Raw genomic sequence first — 17,861 nt, forward strand, 5'->3', positions numbered from 1 at the left:
CAAACAGACCTCAGCTATAAGCTCAGCCAGTCCGGGGTTGCAGAGCAGAAGCCAGCGTCTGGGAGTGATGCCGTTGGTTTTGTTCTGGAATTTCTTCGGTTCTAGTTCATTGAAATCACGAAATCTGTAAGAGAAAAATGGTGAAATGTTCTTGAGGAAGAACTTAATTTGGTCTCTCATAGACAAAATAATGGAAACATCTGAATAATGTACATATATGTACCAGGTAGTTAAAGGAACATACCAGCATTTTTGTTTCATCTTGTTAATATATCACGTGCTGCCCATTTTTGTATGTATTATCAGTCAACTTTATTTCAGACACGTAGGTCCATATCAGTAAAATAAAATTGAATACAATGACACAATACAAAGACACATAGAACAGAATTATGTACAAAACCACGTTATTTCACATTCCACCATAATTAAAATGCAAACAGACATTTGTTCTAATGTTTCCAAAAACACGAGGAGTACCATGTGCCACTTTGTATGGGCTCAGTTGGACGGAGCTTCCTTTTGCTGACGCAGTTCGACCACTGTTTTCTTTGTTCCATTGTTTAATGGAGCTATAGCTTGGTCTTTGTAGCCCATAGTGTTTTGCTTCATTGTACATTACTTTGTGTTTCCGTTATTTTGTACACATTTTTGAAGTGGTGTGTCATCAGCAGAAGACTTACGTTTCAGTCTTAATGATGTTGGAGTGTATCTCAGCTACTCCGTTAACAGCGTGAGATCCCACAATGCACAGGTGCGCCATGTTCACCCTCTTGCATCCATCTTCTTCAATCAGAGACATTTTCCTCAGTTTGTCCATGTCTTTTGGATAGAGAGCAGCAATCCTCTGTAAACAGACACGCCTTTAGGATCTCAGATTCATGTGTCAAAGATACGTTCAGTCCATAAAGAACATTAACTTATTTCTCTTTTTGCAGTGTCTGAGCTACAGTACGTACGTCGAGGTGGACCTGGTTGATCTGGTAGATGATCTGCAGGTGTCTGGGCAGAAGCTTCTCCAGCAGCTGCACAGGCCAGCGCTCCAGAGCCTCGGGGAGGACTGTGTGATTGGTGTATGCAAAAGTGCGCCTAGTGAGGTCCCAGGCCTACAGAGGAGGGGCCAGTTTATGTTTTGACACTTGAGCTTTGTATTTAATTACTTATGAACAAAGCAACTTTCTTCTTACTTAATATTTTGCCTTCTTCCTTCCCTAGCTGTGCTAATTTACTTGACCACCAAACCACCTCTGCGTGCCTGGATTTTATTTCTTAACCTGGCTGACAACTTTCAGCATTGCACATGAATATTTTGCAACACAGACACTTCTGTTCTGTTTTATTTGTCAAGTTCTGTGGTTCTGTGGTCATGATTTCCTTATCTAAGCTCATTGTAAGTCACACTGATCTACCAAATCTGTCTCTCACTCACCGTGTCCCAGTCAAGTTTCTCAATGTCCACAAAGATTCTCATCAGCTCGGGGATGGCCATGGCTGGATGAGTGTCATTCAACTGGATGGCGACCTGGAAACGACACGGCATGATGTAGTGACACTGTTTATCTGCCACCTTGTTATTGATTTTACCTCAGCTAACTGAATAACAGGAGAGTCTGTTGTATGAGGTATTGGTTCTGTTATTTTACAGTTTGGTTGTAAGTGGTTAACTTTAAATCTATCCTACTTTCTGTGTTATTAGATGGAGGATTAAAGGAGCAGCTGTGAAACATTAAAAGGAAAAACACAGGGCTGCAGGCGTTTAATATCTGAAACATTATCTGCACGAATTCTAACTTAACAGAGATTCCTCACTTGGTGATATGAAAGATGTGTCTGCAGTTGCTGTAACAAATTTACTTTTCAGGCCAATAACGCATTTGACTGAGAGGTGCAAATATCTATTTTTCATCATAATATATGAAACACGATTTCTTTTTTCTGAGTATGCTACAGGCCTTAAACCAGGAGGCTATCTGATTCCCTCTGGCCAATAAATGAGGTTATGAAAAGAAAATAAGTAACTTTTCCATTACAGACACTTACTTCTTGAGCTCCAGCTAAATGACTGATTTTGCAGCTTACTTTGTCTGGAAAGCTCTCAAAAGAGGTTCGGCCCGGGGCGCCCTTTTTAGTTGTCTTGAAGCGGCGGATGATGTCTTGGAGTGTGGCCGCCACAACAAAGTACTCCTGCTTCAGGCGCAGCTCTTTTCCTTCAAAGAACTACAGCATGTAGGAGAGACCACAGAGATAGTTATGGTCTTGATTTTAGTACAGTAGACATTTTTTGACAGAAGAGATTATCAGTGCGTTTCTTGTGGAAGATGATGACCTTGTGATGCAAAATGTTCAGGCATTATCGGGCACCCATCAGTATAACTGTGGGATTTTGCTGCATAGATGCATTAACATGTGCTTAATGACATAATGTATGTTGAACTTACATTGTCATTGGGGTAGAGAACACGGGAGATGTTCTCTGCCAGATTTCTGTCCAGAACAGCCTGGATGTAATCTCCAACATTAACTACAGACAGTAAAAAATGCATTTTAGTTACTTTGGCACTAAATTTCATACATATTTAATTTTATAGTTTTTGTAATTTAAAGTAAAAAATTTAACTAAAAAAAAAACTTTAAGCTATTTTGTAACACAGACATCTTTTCACAATGTACCAGCGTTGCAGCAGTTTCCTTCTTTCTTGCAAGGTTTTCCTATTGAAAACTGAAAGCAAAGACTGTTTTGCAAAAGTGGTTTTTCATTAGAAATGGTCAAAATGGCTTCATCACTCACAGTCTCTCAAGTTAAAGTCGTTGGGGGCACGAGCGGACCACAGCCTCATGGTATTTACAGTGTTGTTCATATAGCCAGGGATGGGTGTGTCATAAGGCATCGCCAAAACCACCTGCACAGATAAAAGTGAAAACAGTAAATTAGCAGGAAGACACAGTATAAAAGCCTAGAAAATAAAAGCAAAATAAAAGTAATCTTACACAGAGGCAGGTTTAAAATCTTCTAAAATGTGGAAAACAAAATTAAAGTAAACATGCGTTAAGACTCACATGTAAAGCCCTGGTTCTTGGCAATAATAAACTGTCCATTATTATTAATAGTGTCAAATAAACTACAGTTTATGAGACAGTGGGCCCCTGGACAGACGTGTAAAAGGAGCCCCACCCCTTCTACATAGCAGCGAAACCCCAAGACAAACGGCTGTGTCGTTTCTGGTCATTTGTCATCTCTTTGTAGTTGTTTTGTGTCACTTTGTAGTCGTTTTACAACTTTTTGGAGTCATTTTGCATCACGTCACTTTGTACTAATTTTGTATCTCTAGTTGTTTTGTGTCTCTTTGTGGTAGTGACTTTCCATTAACAATTGTTAAAAGTCACTTCACAATGATTGGTAATGCAACCATGATACTAACATGCCAACTACCTATCACCTTCTGACTCTGGCAGGGGACACCCCTGCCCCGGTCTACTCAGTACCTACTGTAATTTGTACACATCTTCGGTACCTGAGTGTCGACCCATTTGGTGCCATCTCTCGTCTCCTCTACTCGTCCATAGAAGTGAACTGGCAACATGTACTCAGGACGTGCTTTCTCCCATGGATTTCCATGTCTCAGCCAATCATCTGCCTCCTCCACCTACAAAAGGTCAATCCAGGTCAAAGATAAAAAGATTAAATATAATAGAGAAGAAGAATCAAGCAAGACATCAAAACTCTACCTTATCTGACCTCTGACATCTTGTAGTAGATGGAGGTAAGAAAAATAATTTCCCTTTGGTGATTATCATTTTTGTGATCAAATGATTACAATGTTATGTCAAACCCAAACAGATCCATGATTAGATTTAGTGTAAAATGCAGAATAAAATCAGCTACATTTACTGTCCACTAGCAGCAATGAGAAAACACTTGATAGGTAATCCAGTTCATTGTTCAGAAGTGCATGTTTACACTGCAACAGCAAATAACCAGCAGAATTCAAAAGGGCAAAAGTCTTTAGTTTGGGGATCTCTTATCACAAAATACGCAATGTTTATTTTGTGCTCTCATATTACAACCAAAACCAGCTTCTGCCAGGAGCTTGCACCACTGCAGTGTTGTTAAAGGGGTGCAGACCACAAGCCTCACTGTTAATGATTCACTTGTGATGTATTCTGACCTAATTCATATCTACTTTGGTCATGCTCCACTTTGATTCCTAACAGCATGAGCATGGCCTGAAAAGGAATCCTGAAATTCAAAGTAAAAGATAAAACAGGATCTATAAACTTGAGAGAGAAACAGGTGTGTCTGTAGTGAGATATCTTGTCATTTTAGGTCAAATTAAGCTTATAAGACTGTATTTGAAAGTTAAAGACAGCAGGTGTTTTGATTAACTTAAATTAGTAGAAAATATGTTTGTAGCTGCAGTTACCTGCCATCCATCTCTTATCTTCTGGTTAAAGATTCCATATTCATATCGGATGCCATAACCGTACGCTGCAAGACCCAAGGTGGCCATCGAATCCAAGAAACATGCTGTGTGCAGAAAAAAGAAGACACCTCTCTAGTTAACAGTCTACACTTCATACAATTCTGGACTTGAATTGGCCACCATTCATTTCCCAAGTCCCTACAGACAGAGCTATTGCTACATCCTCACAAACTTTACAATTAGATATAAAATGAAATTACAAAATTTAGCACGGAATTGAGGAACACAATGCACGGTGCTAGTGGGGGAAGTGAAATGTTCATTTATACATTCTGTTGCAACATTTCTGCAAGTTGCTTCAAAAGTTCAATAGACACACAGTGTCTATTTATTGGGCAATTGCCAAAAAATCCCTAGCATTATAATGGAGTATTGTTGTAATAGAGATGTAGGGAAATGACTGGTCTTAAAGCCTTTTCTTTTCTTGCTTCTCCATTTTTCCAGTAACTTTGAATTGTTTAGAGTAGTGAGGATATAATGAAACCCTGTCTCCTTAACTCGATCTCCCTCACCTGCCAGTCTGCCCAGACCTCCATTCCCCAGGCCTGCATCCTCCTCCATCTCCTCTAGCTCCTCCATGTCCAGGCCGAGCTACAGCAGAAGGAAACATATAAGCCTACTGTTAACAGGTTATCAAAACTCATTTTGTGTGTTCAACATGTGCATTTGTGCTTGTTGCTGCCTCTATTTCTTTTAAATTTATGTCTGACCTGGTAGATGGCTTCATCGCAGGCGTTCTGCAGTCCGAGGTTGATCATTGTGTTTTGGAGAGTCCTGCCCATGTAGAACTCCAGAGACAGATAATACACCCTCTGGACATGTAAAAATAAAAAATCTGAAACACAGCGTTTCTTTGCACACACTACATATTTTCAGATACTTTATAGATTAAAGATGAACTGCAAATAAATGTGATAAACTTTGATAGTGGTTTGAACGAGTCACACTAGGCAGTAAAACTGGAACAAGCAAACCTTTTCTTGCACAAAATAGCAGTTTAAACATGATCCAATGATGTTAAAATACTGTGCTTCCTGTATGTCCAGACTGTTTATTGCAACAGAAAAACATTGCACAAAACTAATTCCCATAAAAATGTAACAACATGTGAAAGCATGTGCTCTTTGGAATGCATTTATGGCTTTTGTTCAAAACAAACACAAACCATGCAGGTAGAATGAAATATGGTTTAAGTGAGCAGAATATATTTGTACTTAAAGAACAAGGAAGTTCAAAACAACTTTCAAATGTTTCTCTGTTTTGCAAGGAACATCTTTTAGATGAAAATTATCTGTATTTAGAGCTATTTTGTAATGTTTTGCAGCTGTATCATACTCTGAAGTGCATGTGGAGTGTATATTTACAATATGCGATCTAGTTTAGTTTCACATTGACACTGAAACATCTGATCTTTACCTTTGGGTCTGCTTCATAGTAAAACTGTTGTGTTCTGATCCATCTCCCCACCAGGTGATCTCTCACAGTGTGAGCTAAGGCAAAGTAATAATCCCTGGGTGTAGCAATGTTTCTGTCTTTCACCAGGGTGAAGTGCAGGTGACGATTGAAGCCCTTCTTCAGCTCTGCAACATTCTCCACTCCTACAATCCCCCTGATGCTGATCTGCTTGCGCTTCTCCTGGTCTGTGAGAGGTTTCGCCATGCTGGGTGGGCAGTTTTGTCCAGAGTTACTGTAATTGTATGCAGGCTGGAAGTGAAGTTGAAAGGTAAGATGGTGGCAGTTTTTCATGCAAGAGTCTCCTCCTTTTGCTTTTTTCATTGGTGAGTGCAGGGGGAGGGTGTTTCCCTGGCCAGCCCCTGCCGAGCTGCAATGCTGAGCAGCAGGAAGAGGTGCAGACTACAGATATGAAGGAATGAAAGTTTTGTGCAGTTTAGGTTGGCACAAATTTCAAGGATTTACACTTCTAACTAATTTTTATCATCAATTAATTCAAATTGATGTGACAATGTTATTTTGACTTATTGTTTACACTCCAATTGTACACTTACACTTAGATTGTTGTGTAAGACTGGGTGAATGAGCGGGAAAGTGTAAAGCCCTTTGGATAAAAGCTCTAAATAATTAATGCTGTCAGTTTGCATTAATCATAAACATAGCATCCCCAGTGTGATGCATGGTGGTGGCTGCATCATGCCATGGAGATGCTTCTCTGCAGCCAACCATGGGAGGCTTACAGGAAGAGAATCTGATGCAGTCTGCAAGAAACCTGTGACGTAGGAGTACAAATTCCAGGCAACATAATACCTTGTTGACACCTATTTATTGAATATTCACACATACAAAAAAACACAGAGGCCCATTTTACACTTCAGATCATCATAATAATAGCAGTAACGTGGTAATGATAGACATAGAATCATAACAATCATAATAATCATTAAATCATTAAATCATAGTAAAAACGATGTTCACTTTATGTTCATAAAATTTTCCATAGACGTATTTCAGTATCACTGTAAATAATAATATCGAGTGATGACATTCCACCTCGGCTCAAACAGGGCAGAAATAATCACTTTTAAAAGTAAAATAAAGTTATAATGCAGCTAACACATACTCACACACACTCAGTCCCACACACATATATGTCTGTACATTTGGAGATATAACACCCAGTGTCGCCCAGCGACTGTGTAAGCTTTTAATAATTCATAAAGTTTTGACGAGGCTGTATGATAGACTTTAAATCATCCCGGGGTCTATAGTTTAATATCATCAAAGTGTATTTAACTGGTTTAGAAATAATAAATGTTACAATCACACACTTGTTAATGTCAGCACTCTCGTGTATGTAGTACAGATGTTGATATGGCTTCCCATATTCACACAGAAAATGTTCCATGAGAAGATAATTTGTGTTGAAAAGTAACGTGTGTCACATCCAACTGGATAAACAGAAAATCCCTTTAACGTGTTCTCTGTCTCTGTTTTGCTGAATTAAAGCCATTTTGTTTATTCGTCCTGGAATCTGAGGTTGTGTAATGCTGTGATAATGGCTGCACTTGTCTCTGTATGAGTCAAAGGAAGCTCTCACTGCTCAGTGACCCACTGCTGAACGGGCTGCTTTTGTACTGTGGTATTATAATTACGGCTGGACAAAAGGCTTACCCTAAAATACAGCAATTAAATGTTGCATTAATCAAAGCTTGAATGCAGCTTTGCAGCAAAGGCCGTGCAACTTGGTTTAGTTTATCATTGTCAGCACACATGCACATAATAAAAATCATATAGTTTACTGTGTGCAGTCATTTACAATCAGTTTTACCCTGGGGGAAGAGAAAAGAAATAAAATCACAGAGTATTTAGAGGTTATGAAAGACACCTTGCCATACCTTACTGTAATATTCCCTTCATTACTGTGGTTATTATATCCATAACAAACATGATTATTGTTGAGTTTGCCCTTTTACCGATAGAAAAAATAAGTAGCAGCAGACGAAGTCAGGCATCACAGATGTTACAGTTGACTCTGCTGAAGCAATGAATCTGGTTTGTAGCAAAGTTTCATAAATTGTTTGGGTATTGAAGAGGGGAAAAGGCACACCCATGAAGCTCAAACACAGGACAGCACCTTATGTGAATGCTAGACATGTACTGTATGTATCAGGGTGACGATGCACAGGGAACATGAAGGGCAACAGTTCCCTCAAACTGAGCTCTCCACATTTTGACTTCAGTTGCTGCTGCCAGTAAGTAAACATTTTTTAGCCATGCAAGCCACCTTTTTTCGGGACTAAAATATCAAAACAAAGTTGGAGGGATTGCTTTTTGATATTTTGTGCAGACAATCATGATCCCCAGAAGATGAATATAACATACTTTGGTGATAATCTGTCTTTTCCTCGCCACCATGAGTTTGAACGAATTTTTGGTTTTCAGTGAGATGTCTGTTGAATGATTGCCATGAAATTTGGTACACACATTCATGTTCTCATCATGATGAATTTTAATAAAAATGAATTTCTCTCGCTCCATCATCAGGTCAATATTTAAATTAGTCAAATACTTTACCTGCAATACTAAAACTAATCTAGAATACCTAATCCGCAAAACTATGATGGTGAACATGGTAAACATCAAACCTGCATATAACATCTGCATGTTAGCATCACAACATTAGCATGTAGCTTAGTACACATCACATAACAGCTAGCATGGCTTGGTCTTTAAAAAATTCTGTCTGACACTGTTGCCTGTTGAGGAGGCTGTTGCCCAAATGCGACGCCACAAGTCCATCCCAGTGCATCACCACCTTTCCAGTTGCTTTAGTAGGACATAAACTGGTTCTCACGATTACTGAAAAGCCTTTTTTCAATTCAAGAACAAACTCCAGACCACATTTTTAAAGCGACAAAAAGATTCAGTTGCTTTCTTTCTGTAATAAGTATACATCAAATAAAGGAATAATGATGAATTCTCATTGAAAAACTCTGAACATCAATAAGTTACAGTATTTAGCTATACACTTTTCTGCTATAGATCATTTCAAAAACAATATTACAAAACTACCAGGATTCAGTCACCTAGAGTAAAAAAAGCCAGAATGAAGCGAGCTGCTGTAGCACCTTATTCAAACAACACAATCATCTTCAAACCATTTTCAACATCCATCAATGCACAGAAAATCCCACTTTTATGATACATCAGACCAAAATCCGCCCCTCCTGTTTTAAGAGCTGCACCGCAGAGAAGAGGCCGCATGAAGGCCTTGCTTCCCGTAGCATTTCATATGCTGAAGCTGTATTTTGAAATAGTTTTTTACAGACGATACAGAAGGTTCACATGAGCTAAGCCACTAAGAAAAGCATCTCATGTACACGGATGAGGGTACGACAGGGACGCGGCTGAGAATCAGACTATTGCTCTCGTCCAGGGATCGTTGCAGCTGCTGATAAGTCTCAACCCATCCACCCCCCTCACACACATTCACACAAACACAAAAAGAACACCTCTCATCCTCCCCCTGGTGATTTCACTGTGTAAGGATGTTCATGACTGACGGCAGGAAAAGAAATACACAGGATTTTTGATTTGTTAATGTGTCCTTTTTAAAGCAGTTACCCAGAACAAATAAATAATAAATACATTTCCAAAGAAAATAGGAGAATTAAATGTGGAATTCTCTTTCATCTAAAGCTGTACTAGTAAATGATTTAATATCAGATTATCATTTTGATTTATTTTGTCTTACTGAAATCTGGCTGGGAGTATCTTTGATCAGGATATGTCCTTTAACTCCACAGCTCCTAATGGTCAGGCACCATCTTATCATAAAGAGCTCATAGTTCCTTATTACCCCACCAGAACCCCAGAGTTACTTGTGGTTCATAGAGTCTCCAAAAGTAGATTGGGAGCCAGAGCCTTGAGATATCAAGCCCCTCACCTGTGGAATCAGGTCTCAGTTTGGGTGCAGAAGGCAGACACCATCTCCACATTTTAGAGTAAGACTTTCCCCTGATAAAGCTTATAGTTAGGGCTGGCTTAGGTGAGTCCTGAACCATCCCTTAGTTATGCTGCTATAGGCCTAGACTGCCAGGAAACTTCCCATGATGCACTGAGCTCCTCTCTCCTCCTCTCCCGCTCCATCTGTATGCTTAACCCATTAATGCATGTTACGAACTTGACTTCCTCTCTCTCTCTCGTAGTTTTGTGTTTTCTTGTCCCTCTTCTCTGTCATTCTGTTGCTTTCTACAGGTGTTTCTGCCTCCGGAGCTGTGGAGTCTGGATCTGTGGTTGCCAGCCACCTACTGCTCCCATGTTCCAGCTCGACACCCGCTGCTACAAATTATTATCAGTGCTATTATTGTTATTGCTATCATTATTACTATTATAACCTTTTCTGGTCCTGCTCAAGGTTTCTACCTGTTAAAAGAGAGTTTTGATCATGGAGGGAATTGTTGGGTCTCTGTAAAGTAAGAGTACGGTCTAGATCTGCTCTATATGAAAAGTGAAACTTCTGTTATGAATTGGTGCTATATAAATAAAATTGAAATTAACTGCTTTTTAGGAAATAAGGATCCGAATTACGAATAAAATATACTGAACTGTAAGTTGATCTTATGACAGGGGATACTTTTAATAAGTCAACTCATTTACAAAACAACCATAAAGGAGTAGTTCAATATTTGAGGAAATGTGCTTATTTGCTTTCTTGGCACGATTTATATGAAAGGGCCGAGACCACTTTCATGGCCATATGCTAAATATGAAACTACAGCCAGCAGCTGTTTAGCTTAAATTACTGGAAAGAAAGGTAAACAGGTAGTCTGGCTCTGTCTAAAAGTAACAAATCCACATACCAGAACCTCTAAATATCACGTATTAACATGTTATGTTGTGTTTTTATGAGCAGTTCTGTTGCTATTTTTTGTGCCTGTGAAACCAGAACATATCGTTTTTACATTTCTGTTTTTGTACAGATGAAACAAATGAGATATAATGATTTAATAAGTGAGCTTTAGAGTGTTGGTAGAACTTTGGACAGAGCTAGGCTGCTGTAGATGTTTCCCCATGTTTCCAGGCTTTATGCTAAGCTAAGCTAAGCTAATAGACTGATAACTGTCAAACAATTCCTTTTCGTACATATTATGATCACGGCCAATAATACCACGTCCATCAGCTTGCGATCACAATTATTTCTCAACACGATTTCACGTTCCTCAATTATCTGCATTTTGTCAAAATACAAGGTACAGATTGCACTGTACATTTTGACACTGTGCTGCAGATGGTCCACGTGTCCAAGGTTTAGGCATTATAAAGGCATGGCTCAGCGCTGGATGGGGCCTCTAACAGAGAGTCATGGGGCAGGGGGACAAGACGAGTTGGGTAGGAGAGGGTGAGGCTGGGATCATAGTTATTTACTGGCAGGATGAACATTGCGAAATCCTGGAGAGGTTTTCCCCCAACCATTGTGGGTAGTGGTGAGTCTTTAGCACACAGAGCCATTAGGATCAGCCTCCCCAGGGGTGTAGAAATCAGGGATGGGTAATCCAGTGTGCAGTGTAACCTGGAGAAAAACACATGCACATACAAATATATGGGTTAATAAATGTTGGCAAATAGCTTTGATTTTTTTATTTTAAGCCTGCAGGTGGAGCTGTTGAACTGTTTCCTTAGTAACTGGGGAGTTTTGTCTTTGAGACACTTTATTTTCATCACCCAGAGACAGCATTAAGAATGAGAAAACTGTCTGAGAGCAATAAGAAATTCACAGCAACTAACTGTTGTTGAGTCTTTGAAGCTTCCTCTTTCAAGGTTTAATCCTTCGAGCCCACATTTGTAAAACTTGGAAAAGCAGTTTTAATGAATTCTAATTGTACTCATGTGATATTTCTACAAGTAAAAATCTCTGTTGCGCCTGCAGCATTGCTCAGGGGGGGTGAATCTTTAGCACAAGGGCAAGCTAGGGCAAGCTATAAAACAGTACCCCCCTGGAGTTGTTTTAAAAGCATACATCTTTACCAGTTACTGTAAATTTAATGTGATTTTCCCCAGTTCATTTAAAACATATAATTCTTCTTTACTACCTGGACATTTCGGTTGATGCTGATAGCAGGGTAATAGACGCCCTCCAAGCCTTCAAAAGCCACAGGACCCTGCTGCTCATCATTGATGAGGAAGATAAGGATCCTGCGTGTGAAGTCAAGCAGCACTCCTATAGTAGATCCTTTACTGATGCCACCGTCTGTCCTGCATGATCACACAGATAGAAATTAACCAAAGAAATATTCATGTAAAATAACATCTTGCAGGATATATGTCCTCCCATCCTGTAGCTGTACTGTGTTAGCAGAGGTAAACAGCAAATAAGCACATTTACTCAAGTACTGTTCTTATGAACAATTCTGAGGTGCTTCTTACTCATTTTTTACTTCTTTCTACTTCTACTCCACTACATTTATTTGATAGCTTTAGTTCTCTAAAGGCTTTTGTCTTCCATTCTTCATCTACATTAGTACTGGACAATCACTTGCGTTGCTACCTATTCCAAGGTCTAGGCTAAAAACCAAAGGAGACAGCGCCTTTGTTGTCAGGGCCCCTACACTCTGGAACAGTCTACTAGAGGAGATCAGGCTTGCAGAGTCTCCTCCTGGTTTCATCTCATTTATAGACTCAATTATACAAAATAGCCTTTAATGTGTGATGGGTCATTTATTACTCCATTACTTGTATATTGCATGATTTGCGTTTTATTCACTTAATTCAAACTACTATATGTGCATAATTCATTTCTGCTTTACTTGTACATGGACTTTATGTGTTATATGTTGCACACAACTGTGTATGATACTGTGTGAGTCTATGTTGAACATTGATTGTTGTAAAGCACTTTGTTACATGTATTGAAAAGTGTTATTCGAATATTAAGATAGTATTATTTATTATTTTGATCCCTTACCTGTTGGTGTGCGAGTTGTTGTGCATGAACCAGGAGCGGTTGTTGTCCACATACATGGCCCAGGCCTTGTCATCCTTCCCCAGCATCACATCCTTCAGGACGTCCCCCCGAGCGATCCCGAAGGCCGGGTCCGGGTGATTATCATAGCGATCAATGGTCATTTCCCAGTAATGAACGCCGCGGGAGAAAGCTGAGTTACCCATGACCACCCTGTCGTCATAGCTGTTGCACGTCACCGTCAGGTTGTCGTTGGAGAGGATGATGTCCGGGTGAGCGGAGGCTGGGTCAAAGGTGAACCAAGCAACTGCACACATACGGGAATAGCAGCACACACAGTTTAGCATCAATAATATTGACTGCAAGACCTGATAGAATGATCATGAGGTGACATGAATCTAGGCTGGAGGTTAGATGAGGTGAAGTTACACTGTAAATACTTAATGAAAGGAATAATTATGATTATTATGATTAATCATTCTTAACATACTATATAACTTAACTTATAACTTATAACTCTTAATCATTAATAATACTCTTTATAATATCACACCTGTGTCAGACAGTCTGCATATAATAATTGCCGTTTGTTTTCACCTGCTAGGAACACCAGATGGGTGTGGGTTTATGACATCTAGATAACACAACTAAAGCTAAGTAAATCCAAACTCACTAGCTGTTTCTTTATCAGTGAAGGGAGTTGTCATGATAACTGTGCAAACTCTGCATCACTGATGGCTCATGGACTTACATATACCAGGTGCACAGAATCACAACTCCAAATGAATTATAATGTTGTTCTGTGTCTACTGAATATGTAAATATGCAACTATGTGCTAATTGTTTGCCATATAAACTTTATAAGATAATAATATATAAATATTGCGCTGCCCCCAAGTGGCAAACCCCCCAACACATTTAATACTGCTTTAATTTTCCAATGCACCACAAGCAAAAGGTCAATTCACATTCATTGAACTGGGTTAGTGGTGTAGAATTCAAACCTCAGCAAATCACAACTACCTGCTTGGACTGTTATCACCAGGGGTTTGTTCTTTAACTTGGGTGAACTAACCCTTTATCTTTTCTGAGCTCTTACAACACATTACACTGCAAGCAGGCTAAATCAAACACTAACAGTTTTGCAAACTGTTTGACTCAAGGTTGAAAATATAGTAACATAGCTCTATAACGAGGAATGTGAGCGTTTAACAGATGGACGTTTGCGCTTTAGATGGGCTCCACTGGACTTCATTGGTGTCGCTATGTGCTATAAAGTTTCATTACATGGCTTTATTTCCCAAAGGAAATAAAGCAAAGACATTTATTAGAAGCATGTACTGAGCATTTAATAAGTGCAGCCCACAGAGCAGCAAACTGCCCACCTGCCGGTTGGAGGGTGAAGACCGAACTGATGAAAGAGGAAATGGCCAGGAGGGGATTAGAGTTGAAACAGTCAGCAATGAGAGCCATCCATACCTGTGCCTAAAGACTGAATATCGCATGGGGGAAGTCCAGCTGAAATATGAAATGAGGGGGGGGGGGGTAGAGGAAGAGAGGGAAAAAGGAAGAAAAAGAGGGAGAAGGAGGAGAGCGTAGCGAAGCAGTGAAGCAGAGTGTAGAAGGGTTGGGAGGGATGGAGGAGAGGGCAAAAAGCAGGTTTGATCACGGAAGCTGGTTCAACTTAGTGGCCTAAACACCACTGGGGAGATCCCAAAAAACAAAACCAAAGAGTTCCTAGAAACAGATCAGGGGAGACTTGAAAAGAACAAGAATATGATGACAAAGAGAAACACCGTTCTGATGGAGAAATTCATGCTTTTCCGTCGTTCCATGGGGAGAAATAAAACTGACAAAAATCAAAGCACAGACTGGTCAGATTGAAAGATGTCAGATATCTACAAAAATACTAAAAATGTCTCAGTTATTGGGTCACTTTTTACAGCCTCCAACAGCTGATGAGTGCTCTCTCTGTCAATAAGGGAAGGTGTCTGGGCCTTTCAGGTCCACTGATGGATGACAAGCTTCCCCTTATATGCAGAGCAGCATTTAACTAATGGGAAAGCAAGCACGTGGATGGATTAATCACAAAACAGCTGCTCCTGGATGTACCTGGTATAAAAGCTCAAACACACACCCTTGAACAGAATTCACATCCTGCTGCTGCTTTTGGGTTAAAACCTTGCAACTGACATTTTGAAAGGCTTTTACTGTTATTATTTTTTGTGTTACATGAAAGATAAAAGAGGATGAGGACGTTTGACGGCCCTTGGGTGCTTGAAATGCATGGTTTTCAATCTGAAATAAGAAAAAGAAATTGCCATGGAAGCAGCCACATAAGTTCTCTTCCCCTAAATTTCTGAGAAGTTGTCTCTCTGAAGATGCAAGGCGTTAGTCTGGCAGCAACAATTTATTATTCTTAAGATCTTCGTGAATTCAGTCAAGATTTATTTGCTGTTAATGAACAGCAAATTCCCAAGAAGGAGAAGGAAACTGAGCCAAGACTCTAGTCTGTGATCTCATGAAATGCCAGTAACTACGAAACTATACTATTTCTGTCCCTAGACCTGTGATAAAATACCAGCTATCCGAACGCTACATGGCCAATCACTTGTGTGCCATGCTTCATCATAGCATTAAACAATCACGAAATCAATAGAAATGTAACCAATAAACTTTCTGATCATGCAAATAAATGTGTGTCAAACCTTTTTGGGCACAATACACAACACAGGGATACAGTAACAAGCATGTGGCAGACATTTGGAAATGTGCCAAAAGATAAGAAACACAGAGTAACACGTATATTCAGTCATGTCCTTCTGCTGTGGAACTACCTTTGGCTTTGTTTTATCTTTTAACTTCATATTTTGAGTTTTGTACACTGTGTCCTTGTATTTATCTTGTTTCTTTTATTTCCTCTCTTTGTCATGGCTACAACCAGTTCATAATATCACTTGCAATATTCTGTCTCTAGTCAGTTTGCCTTTCCTACTTCAGTCAGTCACCTGATCTTCACAAGCTCATTAGCTCACCCAGTGAACATTACCCCCTCACTTCCCTGCCTCAGCATCCAGTCTTTCCGTTCTGGCCTTTTGGGACAGATCTCCATGCCTGCCGGCGCCTCAGACTAAAGCTCAACTGATAACGAATTATGAGGCCAATACTAATGTTGTTTAAACGATTGGATAGTAATGCAATAGCAGGTCCTAAATTTCTTAACAAAAAAAAAACAATCTTGATACCGATCCCTTAGATTTGTTATTGTAAGACTTGTGACCAAGATAAATACTAAGCACGAGATTTGAAATGTTTAAAAATAAGCTTCTGTTCTCTGGTGGACAAACTGTGTAATGGTGACACTGTTTCTAAATTACTTCAAACCTAGTTTGCTGTTTCTATACTACAATTTCTCACTTATCGGCCGACATTTACACTGATACTAATAAATCTGCAGTAAGCTGATGTCGGCTGATGTCTGTTTCAGACCTACTGTTTTGAAAAATGCTGTAAACTTGAGATAAAGTTTTCTTTTCATAATTACAAATACATGAAGGCGATTGAGTTCAGTCCTGCCACTGGAGAGGCACTAGCCTATTCTACTGGCAACACAGACTTTGAGTCTTGGTTCTTTCCGGATTCTTACTTTATGGAAAATTACAACTTTATTCTAAATACTGACTAGAACATCAGAGATCAGAGGAATAAATGAATGAATTCTGTTTTGACAGTGCATTTTTCCTTAAAGATAGACAGTCACATGTAATGGTAGGAGGGGATGATGCTTAACATACTCTCAGAGGTCTGCATGATCAGTGTCTTGCTGTACTGGCCCACTCCACTGGCGTTAAAGGCCTTCACTCTGGACTTGTATGTGCTGTTGAAGTGGAGCCCGTCCACTGTGCAGATGGTCTCTGTCCCCACGTACACTTCCTGTAAAGACACACAGTGCTTCTAGTTAAGCTGGCATATACATCAAGTGTGTAATTGTGACACAGGACAGACAGAGACTCCTGCTTTTTTAACCCGGCCCGCTCTGCTTCTGAAGGAGTGTCCTTTTTGGATTTGCCGGTGAGCATAATACGTGAGAGTGTGAGTTTGTACAACTGGGCGTGGGTGAAGCAGCCCACACTGGAGTATAAATAGACATGGGGACACAACTCGCCAAGCTCAGCGAGGCACTGCGTTGGCGGGCCTGAGTCAGAGAGTAGAGAAGAGAAAGAGAAAACTTCCTTTGCAATTTGGCAAATGGTTGTTAGGCAAAGCGTAGGTACACAGGTAGGACATAAAAATAATCCAAATAATAAAGTTCAAGTTTAAGCGTTGCAAAGACTGGATGGCAGATTGTAAAGACTAAAACAACACTTACACATTTAAAACACACAAAATAACTTTAGTAATAGAGTAAATGCAAACACAACAGAATATAAAATAAAGTTCTGAGATGATCTAGCAGCAAAAACTGCAACAAAATCTCTTCAAGCTTTAACACAATTTGGCATCGACTGCCTACCAATTAACAGTTAGCGGATGGAGTTGGTGATTCTGTTGGCATATTGGATGTAAATGATCACCCTCTTATGGAACAGTTATAATTACGACAGGATGAAGGCTCATGCAAACAGACAATTACAGAACACAGAGTGAACTAAAAGGACAACCAGCTGGTTTTAGAGAGGAGAGTAAACTGACTTAAGGTCACTGGCTGCTTTTTTTTCTAAATAAAAAGACTGGATGCCTCGACAAACAGCTGCTGGACCATACGCATTGCACAGGGAGTGTTTAGCTGAAGCTCTGAGTCTAGAAGAGTGTTAGCAACTGTTGTCCAATTTTAGCCTCATTAAAAAGCACTTAAGTTGACAGGCTCACCTATTTACAGTTCTAAAAAGTGTAAAGGTCATTAAGACAGTTACACAAACAGCCAACTGTGTACCCCATGGACCGCAAAGTCCAAAATTTACATT

General features: G+C 39.7%; 2 protein-coding genes across 3 annotated transcripts in view; both read right to left on the reverse strand.

Moving 5' to 3' along the window:
• pygl (phosphorylase, glycogen, liver) overlaps window positions 1–6,208 on the reverse strand; it is an 11,339-nt gene extending 5,131 nt beyond the window's left edge. Inside the window, exons 1-12 of the mRNA XM_038728721.1 lie at window positions 5,898–6,208; window positions 5,192–5,293; window positions 4,994–5,072; window positions 4,422–4,525; window positions 3,513–3,644; window positions 2,789–2,900; window positions 2,439–2,521; window positions 2,080–2,217; window positions 1,430–1,522; window positions 960–1,106; window positions 684–847; window positions 10–124 (exon numbers count right to left, since the gene is read on the reverse strand). Coding sequence (XP_038584649.1) covers window positions 10–124; window positions 684–847; window positions 960–1,106; window positions 1,430–1,522; window positions 2,080–2,217; window positions 2,439–2,521; window positions 2,789–2,900; window positions 3,513–3,644; window positions 4,422–4,525; window positions 4,994–5,072; window positions 5,192–5,293; window positions 5,898–6,140 — 1,512 coding nt within the window. The 5' untranslated portion in view covers window positions 6,141–6,208. The remainder of the gene's footprint in view (window positions 1–9; window positions 125–683; window positions 848–959; window positions 1,107–1,429; window positions 1,523–2,079; window positions 2,218–2,438; window positions 2,522–2,788; window positions 2,901–3,512; window positions 3,645–4,421; window positions 4,526–4,993; window positions 5,073–5,191; window positions 5,294–5,897) is intronic.
• Window positions 6,209–6,742: 534 nt separating this feature from the next.
• Window positions 6,743–17,861, reverse strand: part of trim9 (tripartite motif containing 9) — a 45,711-nt gene continuing 34,592 nt past the window's right edge. The window contains exons 7-11 of one of the 2 annotated variants that reach the window (XM_038728756.1): window positions 16,692–16,830; window positions 14,377–14,415; window positions 12,901–13,204; window positions 12,029–12,191; window positions 6,743–11,508 (exon numbers count right to left, since the gene is read on the reverse strand). In XM_038728756.1, coding sequence (XP_038584684.1) covers window positions 11,431–11,508; window positions 12,029–12,191; window positions 12,901–13,204; window positions 14,377–14,415; window positions 16,692–16,830 — 723 coding nt within the window. In that variant the 3' untranslated portion in view covers window positions 6,743–11,430. The remainder of the gene's footprint in view (window positions 11,509–12,028; window positions 12,192–12,900; window positions 13,205–14,376; window positions 14,416–16,691; window positions 16,831–17,861) is intronic. The other variant, XM_038728758.1, reaches the window with a different exon arrangement.

This window comes from Micropterus salmoides, unplaced genomic scaffold (assembly GCF_014851395.1).
Source record: "Micropterus salmoides isolate LMB-PRFRI ecotype aquatic unplaced genomic scaffold, ASM1485139v1 Ms_hic_scaffold_19, whole genome shotgun sequence".
NCBI classification, from domain to species: Eukaryota; Metazoa; Chordata; class Actinopteri; order Centrarchiformes; family Centrarchidae; genus Micropterus; species Micropterus salmoides.